Raw genomic sequence first — 17,845 nt, 5'->3', positions numbered from 1 at the left:
GTTGCTCCAAGAACTGTCTGAGATTACTGGAACTGAAAAATAGAGGTAGTGGTGTGGGAAAGCTCAATTTTAGGGTACTTACGTGTAGGATATTTTCATGCTTTATATTTTTAATAATAATAATAATAATAATAATAATAATAATAATAATAATAATAATAATAATAATAAACAATAACACTCCTGTTGGTTGTCTGGGTCTTTCATACAGCAAGAAGAAAAAAAAATTTTTAAAAACTTGACTGTACAAGGCTGAGTGCTTACCACCAATTTAAAGTGACATTATAAGAGAGTGACTCTTGAGCTGGTGGTGTTCTCACAGATCCCACTATGACAAGTGGAAAGTTCCAGAAAGGTCTATAACAACACCATGGACAAAGATCAGGATATAAATGTGACCAGCACACCATTAACTTCAGTGCACTCTCACTTGCAAGAACCTGGTTTATGGTGTTTGAGTACAACATTGCTTTTTTCTCACCAACTCCTCATGTAAAGATAAAACAGCTTTGCCACTTATGCCAATGTGTAAAATGAAGGAAATTACTCTCTTTGTCCTTTAGAATGATTCCCACATTACCAGCCCTCTCTGGCTCATGCTGCTTTACACAAGCAACTGGAGGATCCCGGTAACCATGGAGATTAGGGATCAATAATATAATACTATTTGTTTATAAATTATCCATAGCCCAAATATCTTTTGTAAAAGGGAGATAGGCAAGTAAGATCCAGGCAGCATGCTCAGCTTATTGTTATTTTCTAAAATCAAATGTGATTATACTTTCTGTGGGTGACTACCTTCCCGTTAATAATGTTATTTTCAAATTGTTCCATACAGTATGGATTAGGGGAGGTGACTGTTTACAGGAGAAATATAAAGCCCCTCAATATTGAAGGCATATAAATACAGGAGTCATATAAAGCTGCATATATCAATATGGAAGTCCAAAAAGTTACATCTGAAGGCTGTATAGGGAAAATTGCTTCTTCTTTGGACCAAAACCCTTAGTTGGTACTACCAGGCTGTGTTTCATCTCATGGTGTTATTAGGGAAAAAGTTATAAAAGCATGTGTATCATACACAAAACGCAATTCACACTCCTAATTATTTCTCCAGTTAAAAAATGCCCATCACAAAGCTCCCAAATGGTGGCAGTCATAATTAGAAGGTTATCTCAGATAGTGATGTTGAAGAACCTGGAAGAGGTTTTAAAACTTTATAGTTGCTTTGCCTATTGGTTAGCTAAAATATTTTCCAACTAAATATTGTTTATCTTCTTCCTTGCTTTTAAAGAAGCAACTAATCAGTTTACTGAGAATATTTTCCACTGGAAAGTCAATAATCATCAAAATCTAAACTCTTCACATGCTTTGCTATTCTGGTAACTTTTGACTTGTAGGGAAAAGAGTAGTTTATCATTAAAAATAACTTCAAATGTTTTGTTGCTTTCAAAATTACTTTGCCAAAAAATAATATTAAAAGTGGAAAAGACATGTCACATTTTACAGTTTTAAGTAATGTAAACCCAGATGTGACCTGTTTTATGTTTCACTCCATGTTGAGTTTGTTTTCTTTCTATTCAGAATAGTAATTTGAAAAAAATGCAACATTTGTCTCCATGACATTTACATTTATATTTGTATAAAAGGCTAAGTATGGAGAAAAAAGAGCAATTTCAGAATAATCTGTTATAGTGTTTCATTATATCCAGGGAATGAAATAAGGTAGGAAACTAGAGAATATTCTTGAATAAAATTATTGTTATCTGATCTGCACCGAGAAGCTAAGAGGATAACTGATTTTATGACAAATCCCACTTTTGTAGCAATTACATAATTATTATGTAATTGCCATAATAAATCCCTGGTTTATGATTTCACAAGAACAACTTCAGCATCTCCTGAGCTCCAGTCTGAGCTTGCTGAGCTCGCGCAGTGAAGTCCTAAGGTTTAGACAGAAGGGATGAATACATGTCAGCATTTCAGCTTGGGACTTTGGCTCTAGGAAATTCCAACTTACCACGTTTCCATTTCAATCCCAAAGTCATCTCAGGGCAGGAAAGCTGGTTTCCCTTTGGGTGAAACTAAACCAGGATATGTGATGTGGAATCCAGAGGACATTCAGCCCGTAGGGCAAGAGCAACAGCAGTCTAAACTAGAAATATGTGTGAGAGTGGGTGTTAAGCCTTCAGGCTTGGGTTTTTTACTCTATAGATCCATTCCCCTTGGGCAGCATTACTTGCTGTAATATGGACATGCCTAGTCAGAAGCATTACTACTCTAAATAATAACAAAGTGTGGTACCCTAAGTGTCATCTTAAACTGACCTTTATTTAAGAGGATGGATAGGGCTCTGAATTTTCTGAAAACCTCCCATTCTCCAAAGATGCAACCCTCCTGCATGAATTTCAAAGCCAGCAATTCCATTGCTTGCTGCTCCCACTGCATCCTTGCTCTGCAGGTTAAGGAACTGCCACTATACCATGTCCACCCAGAGACAGCCCCTAGTGAGCAGCAGGTTGATGTGAAGCTTGCTCTGCTGCTGTCCAAGTGCCCAGAGGCATTGGTCCCAGCGGGATGGGACAATTGCCAAGCACCTGCAGCCCAGGAGTGGCACTTCCCCTTACATGGAGATTGCTCTGGGCTGCCTGAGGCACGGAGGGAGCCGCAGGGCTGCTGTGGTGAACCCAAGCATGCAGAACTTGTTTGCCTATGCCATCAGGCTTACTTCATCCTTCACTCCAAGCAACACCTGGAAACATTTGTTCTCTAATGGTATTTGGCTATAAACAGACTGTACTCAAATGATCTTACTTGGGTTGTTTTTCTTAAAACCTTCATTTTTTTATAACCAGTTATATAAAGGTGGAATACATATCCTTCTGTTTAAACAGAGGAGGAAGGTGAGGATTTAACCCTGAGGATGAGGAGCCCCTCATGAAAGCCATGAGACTGCCACTGAGTTACAGCCAACTTTGGGAAGGGATGCTCTGGGATGTAGGAAGCTGTGTCCTAAGGCCTGGACCTCTGATGATTCAGGTGGGGATTTGACAAAATGCAGGACTCCTCCTCTAGCTGCACACACTCCTTCCAAATGAAGGTAAAGTAGGGGAAAAACAGCAGATGCCATGGCCTCGTCTTGATGTGCACCCAGGATAGAATCTGGGTGTGTGTCTCAGGAAAGAAGCCTTTCAGACCCCTGAATTAGATACATAATTACTAGGAATTGTGAGTTAAGAATCTGTGTCCATGAGAAGCAGAGTTCAGATCCAGCAGGAGCTTGGAAATGGGACACAGTCATGGGAACAAAATTTTTCCTTAGTAATCAAAAAAAACTTCCTGGTTCCCAATTGATCTGCTTGCTTCCACTGAGATCAATGATCCCTCAGTCTGCAGGATCAGCAGGTGAGCCCAGCGAGGGGCTGCAGGCTCCAATCTGTGCCACTGAAACTGGCAATTAGCAGAATGTGCTGGCCTACAAAGCACAGCTCCTGCACTGGCTGCCTTTTAGGAACCCCAGGAACAGCCACTCTGCTGAGCTTCTGGAAATACTCCACAAGGAGAATATTCCCCCACAAAGCAGCAGAACTCCCATGCTATGCTTAGCATTGCAATATTCATGCTCTTTTAGGTTAGATTGAAGTGGCTTTAATGGTCTAGATTTTAAAAAGAAAGTCAACCTCAGGATAACCTGAATGCAGCTCTTGCCCCAAAATCCATCCCACTGGCTCCAAGTGCCACCCCACCTGGGCTATCAACAGCACTGGGGTTCAGCTGCCCCAGCAGCCTGAGAGTTGAAACCATGAAAAAGGCACAGATGACTGTACTGATGAAATTCTCAGATATTTCCTAAGAGCACAGAAAAGGTGAGATGAAGTTGCCCGAAAATGGAGATGAGATGCAATTGAAGGGCGTGCACTGTTGACTGGAACACACAAGATGCAGACAGACTCCTTGGCAGGCATTGTACACACAAACAGCACATTTTTAAAAAGCATGGAAGGCAGCCACGTTTTAATAGACTTTCTCCCTGTCCTTTTTTTAATCTTACTTCAAAGAAGAGGTCAGCACAATTCTTTTTCACCAAGCCTTGTACTTGGAAATATCTAAGTCATGTAGACTAAAAAAAAATTAAAAATAAAATGTAGACTACAGAAAAAGAATTGGACTTGATCCTTTACCAAGAGGGATCACTGTTCTTGACCAGATTCTGCCAGCAATTTCCTTATGAGGATTTTCTCCATATATGACATAAAGTCAGCCATGGGGAAAGGGATAGAGAAGGAAGGTGAAGAATCAAAATAATACATTATTTGGTGCCTGCTAGAGAATGAGTCTGTCTTTAAATGACAAGAAAAAGATAGTAATGTGTTTTCACATTAAGTCAGTATTGGCATGTTAAAAAAGCTTTAAAACATACAGCCAGTTTTTGTAGTTAGGATGGGAAAATATTTTAAATTGGAAATGTGAATTTAATCCCCTCAATTAAATAAAAAATATTTAAATACTTAACCTGATTGCTGCCAACTGCAATTTCCTATAATAAGGAATTATGAGGATAGAGAGAAGTTCTTAAAGGCACATGGTTCACATGGAATGAGCAAAGATTCAGGTCTGGAAACTGCAGCTTTGTCTGTGTAAATAGTCTCTCTGCCCCTTCACACCAATTACAACTGGGAAAATTTCAAGTACTATTTTGTATGTGGCATTAAAAAAAAGAGTCTGGTATTTTTTTCATGTGGACTGTCTGGTACATGTTATTAACAAAAAATATGGCAAAACAACACAGGTTTTCAGCCAGTAGAGCGATATGAGGCCTCTAACAACCGAATTAAAGTACATACAAAATTTTTCTGAAGATACTTAGGACCAGTCTCACTCCATGTGGAATTCACTCTTTGTGAACAATCACCTTGTATGTCTATCCATACCTACATATACAGACACATGTGTAACATATATCCACACTCTCTGTGCATACATGTACTCTTTACATTGATTTTGCTATGATCTTTAGGACAAACCCTGTTCTTAGTTATGATGGTGTAAGATATAACTTTGCTGAAATACTAGTTCATATAAAAATCTATTTACATTTCTAGAACTGCTTTTTTTTGTCTGTGCATAAAATATCACTGTGCTGAGGGCAAGATGTAGGCACCAACTGGCAACTGAGCAGTTATGTGAACCCACAAGGCTGTTTTTTCACACATTTGGAGGAAGCAGCAGATTGAAAAACTCTGATTGCTGGCCTACAACTAAGCAGTATGTTCTTAAATCCACCTCAATCCATTTTAGCATGTGTGTGGTCATTACAAATTAACTTCCTCTGCATCTCCCTTCTCTGAACTGCAGTTCAATTCATGAGTAAAACTGTATCTACAGAATTAAGTTTTATTTTTATCTGACTTTTTCCTTAAATGCTGCATATTCTAATTTCCTCCTCCTCCCTCCTCCATGGCTGGCAACAGACCAGTTCTTTCATTATATTTGGAGCAGAGAAACAGCCCACTGAATCTTCCCCAGACCACATCATCGGGTCTTAAACACTGTGAACATATCAAAATACTTATTTAAAAGTAAATTAATTCCCATTTATAATACTGCCTTCCACTGCTAGAGACAGTTCTGATCTCTGCAGATATAATCCATAGGGAGACAAGAAGGACAAAAGCTGAAATAGATAACTTTGTCCTGTTCCAGGCATGCTGCTGGAGCTGTCTCTGGCAGCAGCTGGCTCCCTGCATAGACAGCCAAAGGAAGAGAGGACAAGCCAGAGGGTTATTCTCATCTTAATTGTGGACAAAGAGCTCCTCTTTCCCGTCCCTCCTCCCAGCAGATGGAAACTAGGATGACTGGGATTGTAATTAGGCACATCAGCATAGAGGAAGCAGAAAAGAGAGATTTGTGTCAGAAATTCCCTGCTCAGACTTTCTGGCCTGGCCTGAGCCAGCACACCACCAGGCACTTAAGAAAGGCACCTACAGGGCCAGGTTGGATGGATCTGGGACAAAAGGCTCAAGGGAGGAAATCCTCAGATAAGAATAATTCCCCTTATTTACCTCAAATTTCATCATCTTAATAACGTAATAAACATTACTTAATAATAATAGACACTGTGGAAGGGGCTTTCTCTAGGCCAGAGGTGTTCTATGATCAATAGATACGTACCAGAGGAAAAGGTAAATAGAGCAAGCCGAGCGTTGCTTTGTTACTCTGCTGTCAAAAGCATTTCTATCAGCTATTAGACCCTCAATACTTTTAAATATAAGAGCAGACTGCCAAATTGTAACCTTTTTTTTCCCCTCCCTGCTCAAAAGCTTAGGATATTCTAATTTCCAATGCCTCCAGTGCTCTACACTAAATATCTCACAGTGGGGATGCTTTCTCTCCTCCTGCATTGCTCAGGCAAGGCCTACACTGATCCAGTTTGCTGAGATTGCTCTGCACACATCACCTGTTTTAATACCAATTTCAGTGGAAGGCCTCTAAAAGAGACAAATTATTGGTCATGATCTCCAGACAACAGTGATATTATCAGAAGTGATCTCCAGGCTACAGTGATATATCAGAAACGGATGATGTTTCAAAGGAGAACTTTTTCAGCGTTATCTTCATCATTTCTTTGGGAGAGCAGAATGAGTTTGTGCACAAGCCAGAAAAACTCTTTGAAGCAAGATGAGGCAGAAGGTGCCAGAAAGACCTTATTCAGTTAATTTATCTAAAACCAGAATAACCTATTTGCAAATTTCCAAGTAAGATTTTATCCTTCAGTTGAATTACCTCATCTGTTTAAGAAGGGTGTAGTAGGTGATTTTTATTCTTCCTAACTATATAGGAGAAAATAATCTTTGTACAGCTAAATTGCTGTTGCCAAGGACACACTGGGAACATTTTTCTTGCTCTGTGCCATTAGATTATAAAACCCAATCTAATACCAAAAAGTAATGTTTTGAGACACTGTGCATGTAGTCTTATAAACAGCCAGAGCCTTCCATTGCTACAGGAGATCCTTGCAGAGCAAATCTTATCTGACTTCTTTTTGATATCTGTGGTGAACAGACCAGTCTTGGAGTGACTTCCTGTTCTAGCAGACAGCCTTTAGCATCACATCTGAAACCTTCCCTCCTGGTTTAGGCAGGGTGAAGTGGCACAGGCAAACTGCTAAGACTGGCAGATCACCAGAAGATGAATTTGCTCGGTTTAAAAAAAGGCAAATTGTTTTCCAAGAAGACAGAGTTTGACTTCAGCAGCACCTCTCATGCTTAGAGGAGATGTGTCAGGTATCTGTGATCAGGTGGCTGCTCCTGTACAGGAGTGGAAGTTGGTCAGCTCTGCACTGCTTTTACCCACAGGGTATCTATATAAAACATCCACTACTACCACCCTGGAGATGTCTGTCTACCAGGATATGCCCCATCATCTGTCAGTCCCAGCTGGATGGAGCGGAGGATCTCCCAGATACTGATGTTTCTAAGATAGGGTACAGCTTTCTTCAAAAGAAGAGACAGCCATCAGAGGTGGTGGTGAAGTCTCTTGAGTTTGAGAAGACTCAGGAGTCTTAATTATGAAGGCGAACAGTTTTGGACAAAACCTGAAAAATGGCTTTATTCCTACAGTTTCTCTCAGATTTGTACAAATCAATAGCTATAACAACAGTGTTACACAAAATTTCTGATGTGAATAACTGTGACATGAAATAATTTAGTTAGCTAGCCTCTAAGTAAACCAAAACATGTCAGCCATCTTTGTTCACTCACTCTTTTTTTTATAGCTGTTCTAGGATTAAATAATTTGTCTTCAATGTATGATATTAAAATTCAAGATGAATTTTAATACTGACTTGTACTATAAAGCATTTGAGAGATCTACAGCAAAACACTACATTTCCATTTCTCAATCAATGGCCTCTTAATTGATGCCATTTCTTAACAGGATGGCAACTTCTAGTTTTGAAGCAGGTATTTTAACTTGATCGTTGCATATACTGCAAACTACATGTGGTAAAAAGGAAGTTTTAAATTCCTCTATTAAACCACTATCAGGTGACATTACAACACTTTCCTACTTTGCCCCCAAAACAGAAGTTAAATTACAACATGAATTGAACTACATTAAAAGATAGTGAACATTAACCCCATGTGTCCACTTTTAGCCATAATTATACTATGATTCATATGTAATACCTGCAAGTACTGTACTATTACTTGAAATAAAATTTGGCAGTCCTTTCTGGGCTAAATTTAATGCATATGTTCTATTCCACCCTGACAAATAGAGGGAGAAGTGTAGATGTTTTTTATTTGAGAGACAACTGAAGGAGAACTAGGCAAACTCCAAAAGATATAATAACAAAACCAGTAAGAACAAAAAGATCCTTTGAATAAATTGATAATACAAATATTAAATATTCTACATAAGCCCTATCTAAACACATCATAGACAAACTTAGAGGAATCTAAAGGAACAAAATGCAGAATAAGCAGATAAGAGCAGAATAAGCCAAGCAGATGCACCAGTAGTTTTTAAAAACAGCTGGAAAAGGAAATTACACTACAGCTCACAATATGTCATATGTTGCTTCACTTTCTAAAGGAAAACAGACAAATAGCAGAACTTTTCATAAAAAGGCTGATGCAAGGTCAGACTAAAGTTCTACTAGTATCAGTTGCTTTAAATAAGTAATTCCCACCTCTGTGATGGCCAATTGCACCTGGGGCTTTGTTTTCTGAGCCCATCTGCTTCTTTTCCAGTGAGATTTAGATGGATGCTCAAAGCTGACCTCCCAGAACACTTACATGAACATTTGGATATGAGAGGCTACTCTAACCATGATGCTGATAGCCACAAAGAGTTAGATGAAGGATGTTTATAATCAAGGCTCATCTTTTTTTTTGTTTGCTTGTGAGCAGTTTCTTTCATGTTCTGTTATTGAAGTACATGTGTCAACTGACTTGAGAGGACAGCCTTGTAAATTAGATCTTTGATCTCAAGAGTTTATTTTATCTTTGCGGCAAGGAAAAATGAATTGAATTGGCTAGCAGAACTAAGCCCTCTCTTGTCTCTGGTCTACAGCTGCTGCATCTTTCTGGGGTCACCATAACTTCCACTTCCATCACTAGATACTCTCTTTTGCTACAGAATTAAAAAAAGGCTTCTCCAACATCTCATCATAACCTGCTGAAAGCTTTACAACTTCTGGTTTATTTTATGAACCATACAGCCAGACTTTTGCTTCTGTAGAGGGAGAAAACACTGAGCTGTGATACAACAAAGCTCTTTAAGGTACTCTCATACAGCAACAGAAAGTAAACTTTAATTGAATATTCAGTGACTCTTTTTGGAGTAAAACACAATTTAGAAAGAATTCTGCATGGAAGGCTGCAGACTAAAAAGAAGGATCTGTTCCAAAATGTTCAAATAGTATGTGTTCCACTGATCATCTCCCATTACTTATGTTAATGTGCAGAGGCATTAGGCACTATTGTGCTGTCTACTACATGTGCACAAAAAGGACTATGGGACATGATACTGATTTGTGTCCTGATTCAGATCACCACTATGATAGTGTCATCATATTCTTACCATCTGCATTTCATTCAGTTTCCATGGCTGTAATTCAGGCAGGTCAGCTAAGAAAGGGTCCCTGGGAATTCATCTCTCAGAAGGACATTGAAAAGAAGAGGTAGTAGTTCTCTAGGAGAGTCAAAGTACAAAAATATCTACTGGTAAAGAAAGAACACAGTTTCAATGGAGGATACAAGAAGTTAAATTTTTTTTCTTCATTTAAGGAATTTGACATATTGATGGGGAGAAGTCTGGCCTAACACACACGCTTTCTAATTTTGTGAGCTTGTTACAGAAAGTCAGGCTTAATGTTGATGAAAAGCTGCAGCACAGCAGGGTAGGCTGAATGAACTCAGCTTGGCTTACTAAACCTTTGTCTTGCTACAGCACCAAACAGGAGTCTACCTTTGGAATTTAAGGAGGATATTCTGCTTCTTTGTTGTTGTACAGTCTCTGGCTTCAAAAAGAAATCTGGTTAATCTGGAATGGCCCTGTCATCAATAGAAGAGTTGCAGTTACTCAGGAAGGGAAGGAGTTACCCCCAGGAGTTGCACTTCTGGTTCCTCTCCCTAGTCACTAGGCTGAGCAGAGAAAACCCAAAGCAAGATGAATGATCATGTCATAACAGAAGGGTGGCTGTGGGCAGGAGGACAGTTTCTCAAGCTCCAGTTTTCTGCTATTGTTCAGAACAAATCGCTCATCTTGCCCAGGAGGCTGCTTTAGTGCTTTTGTGAACATAACAGGTTCTCCAGCTAAAAATGCAATAAACTGTGTGTTATTTTGAGATACTGTAATTGCTGTGGTGAACATGCTCTTTGCATTTCTCCTTTAGGTGCTCTAGGGTGAAGCCCTCTCCTCTGTGACCACACAAGTGTGTATTTGCTGACTGTCATATCATGGTTTGGATCACACTTTACAGAAACAGCAGAAACCAGATCTGTAACCACCACCTTGACTGACCTGCTGGACACAACATTGTCTGGTTCCATCTCTGCCTTTGTCAGCAGGGAGTTGTCTGTAGGGAGCATCTCCCAGTCAGCCTTCTGACAGGCTGCTTTGGATGCAGTTGTTTTTTGATTTACCTTTGAACACGTGCCAAAAGGCATCAATCCAGTTTTAGGGACATTCTCAAGCAAGGGAGAGGTTTGAGCCCCAGCCTCTGCTAAAGGGAGGGCAGTCAGGAGACACATTCCCAGTATCCTTGCTCATTAGTGGTGCTTTGCTGGGTGTAAATTTTACCCTTTACAGGAGACAATTGAGGATGAAGACCAAATGTTTAAACCTACTGTCCACATTTCTCATCATGGTGAATACAATCTCCTCCCTACTCTCCTTTGCTGTTCCTTTCCTTTTGAAAGGACACCTGTGAGTGCAACAGAGCTCAAATCTGACACGATGTAATTATTTTAGATAAATTGCCTAACTTTAGGCAAAAAATTATTGCAAAAAATTACACACCAAGTCAGCTAGCAAATAAAGAACCAATATGGTGAGTTTGTTTGGTCTTCAACAGTGCTTTACAGCTCTGCTTCTAGACCAGCTCAGCTGCAGAAACATTTCAGATTCAAAATGGACAGCTTGAATGGAAACATGCTATTTGTAGAATGATCAATTTTTTAACTGCTGGATATAAAATAATAATTAAAATTGTTTTAGTGCTTTGAGTATACGTTAACTAAAAAACTCAGAAAACAAAACAGTTCTGAACTGTTATAAAATTAATTCTTCCTTCTATGAGGCCTGAGTACCTGACTACTTCCCAGCTCCCAGCCACACTATTCTCCAAGCAGTGTCATGGATGCCACCTAAACCACTGCAAGTCACCAACACAGCACACAGAATCCATCAGGTGAGAGGGTGATATATTTTATTAGAAGGACACTAATTTTAAAATGACACTGAAAAGATTTTCAAACTGAATTTCCAAGTTCAAGTTCCCATGAAAGCTGAATGGTCAGAGTTGTAGTAAACAATATAGGTGAAACCACATAATAACTCTCACATATAAAAAATAATTCATTATTACTTGGCTTTTTTATTTGAGTGCAGTACAGATACTCCCCTTGAAACAATACCTTCAAAACAGTTAAGAACATAGCTGTCAAAAATATAAAATATGCACATTTAAAAAAATTCTAAACCATTAATATTTAACAACCTAAGACATATTCACAATGTAATTTCTTCATCATTTTACAGTATTTATCTCAAATACTGTAAGAGGACCCAAGTCTGAAAATATATGTACTTTAAGCTACCACAAGAGTGTAAGAGCATAAAAAATAAAGGAAAATATCCATCAACATTTAGCACAATCTCTATATTGTACCCCAAGAGAGAAAACAAGTGTGTGCCACAGGTCACACATCCATCACAAACTGTGATGTGACATCAGAGAGCTGTTGCTGGTGGAACAGCAGCTCTGGTCTTAGCTGGTAAAAACATGCTCAAAGCTTGTGAGTGGGGACACAGCGGTCTGTGAGAATGTGTGTTTAGGCATTTAGCAGTTTAATTTAGTTGGATAAGAAACAATGTAATGTTTTCCTGTTGTTAAACATTGCCATCTGTACCTCTGGCACACAAATTAAAAAAAGAAGGGTGTGACCATTAAAAGTACGTGTCCTGAGATTTCCTTCTTCAGGGGGCAAAGAGGTTAAAATGGAAAAGCTGATCTGTATATAAATCAGGAACACATGTGGTAATGAGAACAAACAGCAGCCAACAGGCAGGCGGGGACAACTTCTCCAGGCAGGCACAAAATGAGACAGACAAAATACCATCTACTGGAAAAGGGAAGGAAGCAACTGATTCTCGCTTTAAAATTGGTAAGTTTAACCAATTCTATTAAGTCTTAATGATTACTTGAGGGCTTGTAATTAACTCTGAGTTTTAAAACTTAGTTTCACTGAAAAGCTCTCTGTCCAGTAATGCAGAGCAGCATTGCTTTAGCATTAATATTGGTTTCTATCTGTACAAAATCAAGAGGTGATTTTAATATGTGTAACAGGATCTATGTGTTTTGTAACTAATTGAAATAACAAAACAGTTGAGACATAGACTTCCTCTTAAAGTCAAATGTTTGTGTCTGCAGCCTACCTACTGGAAGTAGATACCAGCAGCCAGTCTCCTACTGAGGCTTGATTTCTTTGGAAATAAATGCAATATTTAACGTACTAAGTTGTTCTTCCCTTAAAGCTAAGAAATATATCACAGTTGTGAATAATAACCCCTTTGATATACCAGCGGCAAGCCCCCAAAATATTAAGTCAATTAAAGTAAGTCTTTATCTTCAATTTAAGACTTGTTCCTTGACAGAGGCAGAAAAGATAAAGAGAACATTATGGATCACAAAGCACTGAATTTTCAAGCGTAAAGTCATACCAAAACCTTGATAAATTATCATTGATGTCGTAGGTGAGCAGCCGGTCAGGAACGTCACCGTGGGTGCCCTGCACTGCTAACACATGTGGCGCCAGGGCAAAGGGGACATCGCTCAGGAGCTCTGACATGAAAGGGCTGCTCTCCAAAGCCTGGCTCCTTTGATTTCCCATCTCTGTGCTTGATACAGGCAACTGTGACCGCTGCCCCGTATTTATCTAAAGAGAACAGAGGAACAGAAATTTACACACTACAAATCAGGCAGCTATGGCTTTTTACTTAGAACCACAAGGACCTACTAACAAAGGGAAACAAAAAAAACCCCAAACAAATAAATAAAAGCAGTTTCAGAGTTCAGTTTAGGTAGATCTACAATAGCAGTTCTTAATACATGTTGATATAATTATTTGGCTCAAGTCCACCAGAATTAAGACTAAAACAAAAATAAGACTCTTTGTAATGATTACTGAGATCACAAACACAGAATATGCTGAGTTGGAAGGGAAATTAGGATCATTGAGTCCAACTCCTGACCCTGCACAGAACACCCCAAGAGTCACAACATGTGCCTGAGAATGTTGTCCAAACACTTCTTGAACTCAGACAGGCTACCCAACATTACTCTGCATTTATGAAACCCATAAGGCTCATGGGACTTTTTGTCATTATGTTCAGTCTTGTTTAGGGGAAATTACTTCATACAATTCCTTTCATAAACTGATGAAGCTCCATCTTTTTTTCCTCCTGTGCCTTTCCAGAAGTTGTCCAAGAAAAGCATGACTTTTGTGATTAAGAACTGTCCTATCCCAGTTATTTCAAAGGATTAATGATGTTGTTTTCCAGTGTGAAATAGAATTGCATGACTGGCTGGTAAATTCTATTATATAAGGAAATATATGCAGTACCAAATATGTTCTTTATAGAAAAACAAAGTTAAAACTTAAAAAAAAAACCAAACACCAACAACCCAAGAACCAAAACCAACAAGGAAATATAAAAACTTGCCATACAGAAGTAGTCAACACAATTTAGAGAATAATGTTGGACACAACAGACTTGCAAGCTTTGATCCTGACCTATGATCTTACTGTTTATCCTGACACTTTGGCCATTTTAAGAACAAGGAAAATACTATTTACTCTGCCTCTAGAAATCAAATGTAATTTTTTTTACTCTTTATAGAAATAAAATTCTATACAAACTGATACCTCTCATTAGGCACCCATAATGATGTTCCTGATAACAGGCTCTGAACAACCTGGTCTAGTGGAAGGTGTCCCTATCAATGACAGGGGAGTTGGGAGTTGGAGATGATCTTTAAGGTTCCTTCCAACCCCAATCACGCAATGACTCTGTGATCTCTAGGAGGGAGATGTTTGTTGTAAGGATTTCTACTTTGTATCAGCACACGTACAGAGATATTCAGTTACGTGTTTGAAAGCGCTTAACAAGTCTTGTCAGAGCCATGAACACAGACAGGAATTTCTGACTTTGATGAAGTCCAGACTTCTTCCTTTCAACCTCCTATATTCAACATGCAGCCAGAAAACTCCAAAGCTTACACAGCTATAGGGAAGGAAGAGCACTGAAAGTTTGAAACACTAATTTGGTATTCACTTGATCCTAAGAGTGAAATGGCTCCAGTCACATGGAGGTTGCCTGCACCCATGATTTTTAGGGGTGTTGTGCTGCTCAATATCTGACCTGTGCTAAAGTTGAATATCCCAGATCATGGCTGTTCCAGAGAACCTGAGGGCACTGCTGTCTGACAGAAGAACAATTTGGGTGGTGGGTGCTTTGTTTTCTTGCTCAGAGCATTTAGCCCAGGGAAAAGATACTCCATCTTCTTCCCAAAGAAAGGACTGGCTTTGCCTTGAACACAACCTGAGCACTAGTCATTCCTTACACAACCCAACATTTCCTCTGGTAGGACAGATAAACCAACACTAAACCTTCCATTAACCTGCCAAGGATGAGTCAAGAGTGACACAAATGACCTGGCCAGGCTGTGTCACAGCCAGCACTGTCCTGGGCGGCACGGCTCCTCCACAGCCTGCTGGGACACAAGGGCTAGTGAGTGGTGCTGCACTGAAAGGGGCCCTCACTTGGATGCTTTTGTTCATACAATGATTTGGAACCTAAGGCTTAAGATAAATTTCCCAAGATCTGTTACTATCATGTCACAGGATAATAATGGAAAATTTCTGAAGGTTAAGAAGTTTATTAAAAGGAGTGACTGCTACAGACAGCTACTAATCTTACTGGTTATGATCCAATGCACAACAACATTCTCCATGCTACTGTAATACTGGTATGCCTGTTACTACTGGATTCCTACAGCTACAGTTTACAGATATGTCTTTATTTTCCCTGTCTTTCCTTTTCTCAGTTCTCCATTTTTAGATGTAGTTAACAGCTCTTCAGAAAGCTACATGCAACAGCAGAGGCAACAGCTCATAGAAAAGATTTCTTTTGGCTTTCCTTACCGATTCTGGTACCTTTAGAGGACAGGGAAAATAGGAAAGCTAGCAGAGAAGCCAGGAAGATAGTTCTATTCCATAGTTCTATTCCAACTTTCCAAGCTGTGAGAAAAAAAACCATGGGCAATCATACTGGAAGACTGTTAAGTTCAGGAAAAACACTAAAACCTCTTGTACTTTTCTCATCAGCACAGTTATCTCCAATCCGCTCTCCCTTTAAGAGCTATTAGCTTCTGTGGCTGCTCATTGCTAACATTTTGAGAGAAGTCTTCCTTCTTGCCAGGGCCCAAGGTATGCATTAGAACAGAAGTCATAAACATCTTCTGGTACACACATATTCTCTTGCTAAGAACAGTGCCAAACAGACAGAACATTTATTTATGTTAATATTTATCTGAAAGAATGCCCCACAACACTTCAGGTGAGTCCTTAAATTTGTTGCTGCTGTAAACTTAAAAACTTGTCTTAATTTCTACTCGGCAGGAATTTATTACATTCCCTCTTGAAAGAAAGAACTTCATTTATTGAGGTGCTGGTATTTGCTTGTCTTTCATCATTCCCACATTCTGAAGGGAAGCCAGAAAGCCCCAGCTGAAAAACTGGGTTACATCTAGGAATCAATTAAACTAGATCTTCAAAGACCTTTCTGCCTCTCTCCCCTCCCACATTTCAGGAGAAAATGATCCCTTACTCACTGTCCTATTCCCGTCATTCAGATGATAATCAGAAATCCCTAGAATCTAATGTTTATTTTGATTGGCAAATTATACTTTTATGAGCACCTGTTTATATCTCAATTGTCCCCCAAGCTGGGGAAGACAATTTGCAATGCAAATTAGACCATCACGTGGCAAAACTAACTTCAAAGAGGAGAAAAAAGTCAGAGCAAGAACAAAGCATCTTGGATCTTTTTTCCTCAATAAACCTTACATTTGTTAAAATGGTGCTAAATGGGCAGACCCAGAAATTAAAGCCCTTTCTGTACATAGCAGATACAATATAGTGACAGTGATGGAGCAAGGACCAGCTTTGCTAACTCCCAAGTCCCACTCCATAGTTGAAAGCAAGACTGCAGTAAGGAAGGATGAATTATGTTAGAATTATTTTACTGTGAAAGCATCACTTTACCAAACTCAATCTCTGCAGGCTGCCAGTGAGGTTCTTAATAGTCTTAATAGGTTATGATACTATTTGAATAGTCAAAATAGTATCAAAAGAAAGCCCAGAATGGTTGACATAAACATAGTACTGGTAAGAAACAAAGGAAAGTGTCAGGTCAGTTTAACAAATGCCATTATCTTATCTTAATTCCAGTGGTCTTTGGATCTTAGTTTACTCAACCCCTCATGAGAAGGTCTTGGGCCTAATATGACAAGAAACATTCACAACACAAATGAAAAAGGAGTCTAGACTTTCTATTTCAGTTTCACATTTAATCCACTACTGTCTCTTCCATGAAAACAGTTATTTTTAATGATCTTTAAAAGTTTGCATTCACTTTTTCATTTATAAGAAATCACATTTTATATTTCTTCTCTATATGAAGAAAAAAGTTCCTGTCCTGAAGAACTCAGGTAACAAGAAGTAATTTTTCAGTTCTGCCTAGAGCAGTCACTACAAGACAGTCATTGCCCTTTGCTATGCAGAGCTGTTTCTGAGCATTCCTGTAGTGATATTTAGATGTTGGCCTCCTGTGCAAGACCCTATCAAACCAGACATGTTTCTGTGCTTCGAAAACGTGAAGATATCCTTTAAATGGGCTAAGATGTATTTCATTCATATGGTGAATATGAATGAAATACATCTTAGCCCATTTAAACCCATTTGAAACCAACCTCCTTAGCAGACTTTCAGGTAAAGTGATGAAGAACTGGGCACTCTGGTGGAGAACATCAGTCACCCGTGGGTGCTGAGGTCACTTCCAGCACAAACACCAGCACAGAATGCTGTGATGCAACCCAGGTCAAGGTTATGAAATGGCTTATGCTTTATGCATGCATTCTTCAAGCACATATAGAACTGCAAGTCCTAGAGAATTTGATATTGCACATTAGTCACACTGGTTTCTACTGAAATGCCTAACTAATGCAGAGTACAGTGCATTCAGAGCATATTATCTGGACATTAGCTAAACTGAGCACTGCCAAATGCTATGACACACAACCCTGTTGTGAGAAATATTAATTGAATGGACTGAGAAGATCATTGATTTATATTTCACCATACACCAAGGAGTCAAAAAATTAGTAAAAATTACATAAGGTATGGCAATAAAATTTAATTTGAATAAGCAAAGTGTCTTCTGTATTCTTGGTTTGCAATCCAAAAGAACAGGGAGAAAAGAAACACTATGTAAATATATATAGTAGCTGGCCACCAGACACTAATTATGCTCTGAAAACAATGTTATTTTGAAACAA

The 17,845-nt window shown here is 38.9% G+C and overlaps 1 protein-coding gene across 2 annotated transcripts in view; it reads right to left on the bottom strand.

Annotated features, from left to right (window-relative positions):
* Positions 1-11,421: 11,421 nt before the first annotated feature.
* UMAD1 (UBAP1-MVB12-associated (UMA) domain containing 1) overlaps positions 11,422-17,845 on the bottom strand; it is a 79,058-nt gene continuing 72,634 nt past the window's right edge. For both annotated transcript variants that reach the window (XM_030970932.1, XM_030970931.1), the window contains exon 5: positions 11,422-13,163. In XM_030970932.1, coding sequence (XP_030826792.1) covers positions 12,906-13,163 — 258 coding nt within the window. In that variant the 3' untranslated portion in view covers positions 11,422-12,905. The remainder of the gene's footprint in view (positions 13,164-17,845) is intronic.

The sequence above is a fragment of the Camarhynchus parvulus genome, chromosome 2 (assembly GCF_901933205.1).
Source record: "Camarhynchus parvulus chromosome 2, STF_HiC, whole genome shotgun sequence".
Taxonomy (NCBI): Eukaryota; Metazoa; Chordata; class Aves; order Passeriformes; family Thraupidae; genus Camarhynchus; species Camarhynchus parvulus.
The sequence above is the reverse complement of the archived record's forward strand: the minus strand, read 5'-3'. Positions and strand labels throughout refer to the sequence as shown.